The sequence below is a fragment of the Haemaphysalis longicornis genome, unplaced genomic scaffold (genome assembly GCF_048455015.1).
Source record: "Haemaphysalis longicornis isolate Haplotype H1 unplaced genomic scaffold, Haemaphysalis longicornis Haplotype H1 scaffold_4, whole genome shotgun sequence".
In the NCBI taxonomy this organism is placed as follows: Eukaryota; Metazoa; Arthropoda; class Arachnida; order Ixodida; family Ixodidae; genus Haemaphysalis; species Haemaphysalis longicornis.
In genome coordinates, this window is record NW_027526361.1 from 13,099,668 (window position 1) to 13,107,399 (window position 7,732).

At 47.2% G+C, this 7,732-nt stretch overlaps 1 protein-coding gene across 2 annotated transcripts; it reads left to right on the top strand.

Annotated features, from left to right (window-relative positions):
• The first annotated feature begins 899 nt into the window (after window positions 1–899).
• LOC144178274 (selenoprotein W) lies at window positions 900–7,732 on the top strand. Of its 2 annotated transcripts, none has more exons than XM_077706010.1 (5): window positions 900–1,131; window positions 1,218–1,282; window positions 3,296–3,393; window positions 4,092–4,168; window positions 7,442–7,732. In XM_077706010.1, the coding sequence occupies exons 2-5, from the start codon at window positions 1,242–1,244 to the stop codon at window positions 7,529–7,531; spliced, it is 306 nt and encodes a 101-aa protein (XP_077562136.1). In that variant the 5' UTR covers window positions 900–1,131; window positions 1,218–1,241; the 3' UTR covers window positions 7,532–7,732. The 2 variants fall into 2 exon arrangements, with proteins under 2 accessions (XP_077562136.1, XP_077562135.1); XM_077706009.1 differs by having other exon boundaries at window positions 910–1,131; window positions 1,205–1,282.

Sequence of the window (7,732 nt, forward strand, 5' to 3'; positions counted from 1 at the left end):
GGCGAAGACCACTACAACGAATCTGCTTGTTCAACGAAGACAATAATGCGTGCCCAATCGCTGAATTGGTGTTTTATTTAACGAATACGGCTAGCCGCACACGTGGTAACGCGCAAATGATAGGTGTGCCGACGACCGTATGTCAACCAGTTAGGTCACGGAGCTGCAGGAGTCGATAAACACATACAGTGCGTGTTGCGGCGCAGAATCAGTTGTGACGGCCGACGATTACGTCTCGGTGTACGACCAGGTCCTGGTTTTCTCTAAACTCACATCTGACGACATCGTATCAGATATTATCAATAATATAGCTGACACGGGTAAATAACACCAACCGTGAGTTTGAAGGCTTCCAATAAGCGGGGTGTGAAAACAGTATTCCGCACTACTCAATAAAACGAACTGGCGTGTACTGAAGTTTCTGTTGCAACAGCAATTCTGTGCAGCGCACGTGAAGGAATGTTGTTTAACTGTGCGAATGCACAGGGAAAAAAAAAAAAAGTGCTTTTCGGCGGGCCGTTTCCACCTGATTGATACATTTACGGCACTCTTTTATTGCAGCCAAAAAAATGACAATTTCCAGCTGTAGAAGAGTGTCCGCATGCGTAATTTGCTATTTCTGGGCGAAGCAGACGACGCGCCCGCAGCGGGAAATAAGTCTAGCAACAACAGCCCAAATTTCTTTGGCATTTATGGCATTTACTTGCCAGTATTTTAATAAATATTGTTTAAAACATTAGAAAAATAAAATAATGGAATTATAAATTGCGTTTTACATGGCCAGAAGTTTATACCACGGGTCGATTACACTAATTCTTACCGCGCTCTTGCCATGCGTGCCGCAAAGAGCGCTGAGTGCCATCATCATTGAGAGAAAAGAGAGAGAGTACGGCAGCTCGGCAGCTCCTTTTTGGCCTCCATAGGTTCATTGTAACACGGTAACAGCTCTGGCATTCCTCCTCTTCCGCCCATTACGCCACGCGCGGCGTTCCGAAGGAAAAAAAAAAAAGTGCGTTCCATAGAGGAAAAGACGATTTGTCACGCGCTCGTGCCTTCGCATTACACTGTACTACCTAGGGCATTTGTGCAAACGACTACAGTGATCGCTCGCTAGCATAGGCTCTGTTCAAGGTACGGTTCGCAAATTCTTTTCAGTGCCTATTAGGTTCTCTCAACGCTGTTCGTTCGGTTATGTTTATTTCAGGAAGTCGTTTCAGCTTTCAGGAAACAAGCATCCGAAGATGGCAGCAGCAACAGCGGTCAAGGTGCATATTGAATATTGGTAAGTTCACACTGTTGTGTTGAAAACGAGCGGTTTTTATTTTCTCTGCTATGTTGCGAGATCTTCGGTCGGAAAAGCGTATGCGTGTGCGTGCGTGTTTATTTGAAGTGATAACAGCAAAGCCGGGTGATATTGCGGTGGCTTCCGTGTACAGCCGGTGGTTTTGTTTGGATGTATTAGGAGCTATCTGGGATAGATCTTTATCATTGAAGCCCATTAAAACGACTTTGAGACTTTTGCGCATGGTTGCTCCATCTATCGAAGTCACAAGCAGCCTGAAACTCGAGTCCGCTGTGCGGCACTAGCGCACCACTGCCGCTAATCCGCCGGGGCAGCACAAAGTGAAACACTTTTTGGTGAGAGACTGGGAAATTTGAATATTAAGAAATAGGCAGTGGGAGTGCACAGGTACCTAGCTATGTGCCGCAAAAGGATCAAAATTTAGACAAGATCTGAGAATCAGCGCAGAAGACAAGTATATGTGAGGAAGGAAGTAGACAGGATGGCACTGAATCCGTAACTATTTATCAGAAAAGGCAAATGCTTGCAAAAATTTTGTGACCAGCGTCGCATCATACTCGTACCGACATCATATTGGGATCATAAAAAAAAAAGCGCACAAGCACATAAGGTATGGAAACTGATTATTTAATTTGCAGAGCGACTAATAAATAAAAATTCACTGAATGGGAGGCTTAGCGCAAAAAAGATGAGGACGGTGGCAAACGTGACAGGCGCTTCACGTTTGCCACCGTCCTCATCTTTTTTGCGCTAAGCCTCCCATTCAGTATGTACCAACTTAGCCCAACAGCACGTTCTGTTAAAAATTCACTGGCATGCTGAGCTATCAAGGTATTGCTTCACACAGCATACCGTTTGTCTTTACATGGTAAGCTTCGATGACCACCATCGTGAGCTGATTTCTGTGGACAAAGAGGATAAATACTGGAGGGGACCCGTGCTCTGAACAATTGCGTGCGACAGTCTTCTGCCCGCACATATTGCATTGCGGGCGTGACGGCATTAGCAAAATGCAACGCAAGGAGCATGTTTAGACATCGATAACTGCGATCACAACACAAGGGCAGCAAGTCTGCTCAACTCTACTGCGGGCTTACAGCAGGGTTCACACGCACTGAAGTGAGACGCTTCGTCCTAATACTCTACTTTAGGAGTCCGGGGAAAATTTTTTCATCCAGCCATCACAGTGAAGTGATTTGCACAAGCACGCATCCCTGAAAAGCTATGACACAGCAGTGCAAGATGCTCAGGAAGCTGTCTAAGGCATTGTGCTGCTAAACCCAATGACGCAGGTTTGTTTCCCGGTCGCAGTGGCTGCTTTTCTGATAGAGTTGAAAAGCGAAAACACTCGTGTGAGCCAGATTTCGGCCTACGTTAGTTTCCCAGGTGGTACAAATTAATCCAGAGCCATCCACTATGGCCCGCCTCATTGCCTTACTAGCATTGGTGCGTTAAACCCCATAATCAATCAATGCTCGAAAGCCAGGCATTGGGGGAGCAGGCAACTTCTTGATTGACGGGTGCTTGGGTGTGCAATGTTTGTAAAATGGAGAGCCACTTTCTTGCGAGTGGCACACCACTTGTATCTTGCATGTTGCGAGGCTTTCTTTCCAAGAGTGTTCTGTTTCCTTGATGGTGCTGGTTTTGCACCCAAGAGTGTCACTGAAGAGCACATTTTGCACCCAAGTGTCACTGAAGAGCACACTTCAGCCATTCAAAAAAGAGGGTAAGAAGGAAATGCCCTCTCTGAAATCGGAATGCTGGATTAAGTCGTGGTGGTTCGGAAACCAAGCCTATTCTATGAATCTGGTGCGACCTTTGGGTCAGCTTGCATGATGGGCAGCAAGACTCATTTGGAGAAGGCTGTTCAAGCAGCCAGACCGCATTGGCAATGCTGCACATTGTACTACAGTGGTTGCATGTTGCACAACAGCAGAGCTTGTTCTCTCTCTCTCTCTCTCTCCCCCTCCCTCCCTCCCTCCCTTCCTTCAGTGGTGGATGAGGATACGCCCCTCGTTTTGAGGAACTGAAGCGTCGGATCCTCAAACGAGTGCCCACTGCCACCGTGATGGGCACCGTGGGACGCAGAAGTGAGTCTTTGTTGGCACTCAAAGTCACTTTCACCTCAAATCGTACTAAGAGGAGAGCAGGAAAAAAAATGCATTGGGTGGATTCTTCATCTGCATGTCACGTCAGTGGAATATCTACGAGGTTTTTTTAATATTTATTTTTACATCGAAAGCTGCACATCGCAGGCTGTGTCAGATTTCGCCGTGCGTGGGCTTGTGCATTGGGAATGCGTGGCGGCAAAGCCGTCTTTGCAAAAAAAGCTAACCTTAAACCAAAGCTGTCTGCTGGTGCAGGTGGTTATGTAACATGCATGTGGCTGTTTGTGCGTCCATACATGATGTGAGCCTGTTTGTCAGATTACTACGTGGGGTTGCGGAGAAGACCAATATTTGGAACGTATTGCGACAAAGCCAACTTTATAGCGAAGGCAGCAGTGAAGAGTTAGTCTTCCACCAAAGAGGGAAGTCAGCTGGCACAGGCGACATAGCACCTTGCCAACTACAGCTGACCTTACCACGTCGCCAACGCATAGTAAGCCTACTGAATCAGTTGGCCATAGTCCTAGTGCTATTACACGTCTAGACACTGGGCTAAATACTCCTCGAGCATGAAGTGGGTGAGGTTCAGCAGTGCAGGTCCCAAGTTGACAGAGAACAGTCGAGGTGGTGAACTCTCTCCCGCCATGATGTTTACTACATAAGCTGCTTCACACTTGCAGCTTCCTTTGAAGTCGAGATCAATGGTGTCCTAGTGTTCTCCAAGCTCGCCCAGAGCGCTTTTCCCGACTTTGAAGAGGTAAGTTGATTTTGCATTGGTCTTCATGGTGGTGTAGAGTTTCCCCTGCCTAGCCCTGACTCCATGCATCGGCTGTTGTGGTGAGTCAGGAGGGAATGCATTGTGGGAAGGGAGGCTTGTGCTGCAGGCACAACGAGCTGAGAAACTCTGATTTTGGTGTATGAGACCTTTGTGTGATGTCATCATATTCCTTCGTAAACCATAGACAACAGGACCTTTACAAAGCTGTTATCTTGAGTGTCGTAATCATTTACATCTTGCTGTGCCCAACAGATGAGGCATTACTATCTGTACTTTAGTGCCAGCTTGTGAAAGCACTCTCTCATTGAATTCACTGCAACAACAATACAAGTCAGTGGAAACTTTTTTTTTTTTTTCTTGAGGGTATATGTCATGCAGGGAATCTTAACGGGCACGTGCCGGCTTATTCTGGCCAGTGCAGGGAGAATTTCATGATTCAAGTTAGTAGGGTGAAGTCAATTTACACCAGTGCTGTAGCATGTTAAAAGTCCTATATTAAATGAAAAAGTTTATTTTTCGTGGGCAAAAACATGAGTTTGGTAACAGAATGAGTGGTATGGTGTGAACCCATAAACACGGACATTTTCACCCAGCCACGTAGGCGGAGCCAAGCCTCGCCTAGCTATGACGTCATCGCACATGCCGCCACCGCTTGACCTTCGTGAACACACTGCCCAATGTGCGTGGCATGATCTCTGGCATGCTGTTCTCCTTCCCAGTTCATGCACGTTCGCGCCTGAAGTGGGAAGCACAGAACAGCGCGCACCACAGACGCTGAGTTCACGAAGCCGGTTTCCACCGGTTCCAGCGCATGCTAACATGGTCCACTTAGGGATAGATATGGAAGACTGCGGACAAAACGATTCGGGCCTACCAGTCATGGAGAACTTTCAGCGGCAACAGTCGGGTCACCAATGAAGTGAGAGGGGCCGCCAGCTCAGCTGTTTCCTTAGCCTTGCACCAATAGCGCAAGCTGCGGCTTTTTTTTTTTTTTTTTTTTTTCGTTATTTTTTGCGGGAGCAGTTTAGACTTAGTTGGGTGGGAAAGGCCTTGGATAGTTCTACAGGGGTGTAATACAGCCTTCCTGGGAACTAGGAAGGAAACTGACACTTGTTGTTTGCCACGCTCTTCAAAGCATGGTGCTGCTGGCTTGAGGCAAACATAAACTTTGTGAAGAATGGCTGGGTCTGCTGAACTAAAGCCCTTACTGTAAATACATGGTTTTTTACCTGTTTCCAGTGGCCGTTTTAAACCGAAAGCCTTCTTTGTCGAACCGATGGCGTCCTGTCAAGGAACTAAGACATCTCCCCGTAGTCCGGCTGGTCGACCGAAAAGCTCTGATAAGATCTCTAGACACACGGCACGTGCATGAAACCGGGCTCCCGTTGTGTCAAAACGGTTGCTTGAAAACCGCGAAAAAGGGACAGTTCTAGATAAGACAATACACGCATCGATCATGAAGAAGGAGTACAATAGTATACCTGTATCTCATAAACCGTGTAGCGGTATACATTTAGATCGTTTGTCGATGTGTTTACTTAGTATGCGAAAAACAGTCGCACCGGTTCATTCTTTGTTTGCGATTGGGATCTTTGAAGGTATGACAATCGATTGGATGCACTTCCAGAGAAGGTTTTGATGCAGTTTTTATGCCAGAAAGCTTTTGTGCTTATCTAAACTTTCTTTAGAAAGGGATGGGAAAGATTGATTGATTCTGGGGTTTAACGCGCCGACGCAACGCAGGCGATGAGGCGCGCCGTAGTGGAGGGCTCCGGATTAATTTTGACCACCTGGGGATCTTTATCGTGCGCCGAAATCTCGTACACACGGGCGTTTTTACTTTTCGCCTCCATCAGAAAAGCGGCCGCCGCGGCCGGGAATCGAACCCGCGAACTCGTGCTCAGCAGCGCAACGCCTTAGCCACTGAGCCACCGCGGCGGGTGGGATGGGAAAGATGGCAAAAGTAAAAATTTGGCTGGCGATTACAATACTCCGTAATGCAATATTTGGGCGCATCAGCAATACTCATGGGTTCCCTTGGCAGCAGCAATGATGAGCTTCTGCATCGGCGGCGCGAAGTGCGTCTCAGGAAGGTACCGCAAACTGCGTCTTAAGTGAACACACATCATAGTCACGCGCACGCCCCCCTCCCGTTTTCACCAAGGGTTGCGCCGTCGAGCGCCTTGTGCGGGCAAAGCATACTGCCCCCTCCCCTCCCCCACCACGCACTTTCGGAGAGCACTGGCTTGCGCCACCATGGTGGACCACCCTCCCCTTTAATTTCGCGACACTCTCCTCCCTTGCTTCCTTTCATCGTTCGCTTTTTCTTTCACCTGCCATCGTTCACTACGTTACGCCGACAACGCGGCTCAGCCCAGAGATGACCACCAAAGGGCTGCACCCTAAAAGAAAGGAATGGTAAATACAAAAAGAGCTCGTGCCCGAGCCTAGACCTCATGGCAATGTTATTGATCCAATAGTAACGAAAAGTTCCAATAAATAGTGCTCGAGCAGTAGGACGCAGAAAAACAAACCTCCACCTTGTTTGTGACGAAAGCAAAAAAAAAAAAAAAAGCGTAATAGCCCTACTCTACAGTGTGCCTCATAGCCCAAGTGTAACTTGGGTGTGTAAAACTCCCAAAGATTAGAGATCAGAATGAGCTTATAATGCGACAGATTCAAGCAGCATCGTACATTGGTGCAAGTAGTGAAGCCAGCTTCCCTGCGGAGCTTTCCCTTTAAAGCTATGGGGGCACTGGGTATGCTTTCATTGTGTTCAACACACACAAACAATAGGTGTAATCTATGACATGCTGTTTTTGAGCCTTAGGTTTTTCATGCAATTGTAAGCTCGAATGGCAGCCTTGCTTTATGAATTAAGCAGTGCAGCTGTGCAACACAGTTTCGACAGCATGCAGAAAACTGAACGCAAGTTCACATGTTGAACATTGCCTTGTGGAACTCCTTTTTGTATTGGTTTTAGCAAGTCAGAACCGTGCATTTTTATTTTTTAATAACGAATGTCTTATCAGCAGCAAACTTTTTTATGTCGCTTTATCACTTACAGTGCCATTGCAGTCCAAATTGCGTGCTTTCAATGTGCTACCTAGCGTACAAAATGAAATGACACTGACTATTAAGCCAAGCTAGTCACTTAGACCATGAGACTGGCTTAATGATAGTATTACACTCCCTGGCTGTAAACGAGAAGCTTCTGAAAATCTAAATGTCGGATTTTTTTGCCTCTTCCAGGTTGTGGAAAAAGTGGTTGATGCCAGCAACAACCGTGAAGTGAAGCCCTGCGAGAGGGCTGGGTCAAGCGACAAATGCTGTTTGCTGTAACATGCCCTGTTGCGAACTCTGTCGGTTGACAGTGCTGGGGGGTGACCCAGTTGGTAGCCCTGGAAAATGCACTACATGATGGCCTGGTCTCAAAACTCTCAGGGGGCCTTGCCTGAAGAACTGCGTGTTCCTGTGTGCCTGCTCTCTGTAGTCCTCTCTTGTGCCGCCCTGGCGGAGTAAATGTTATTTGTTTGTTTTGTT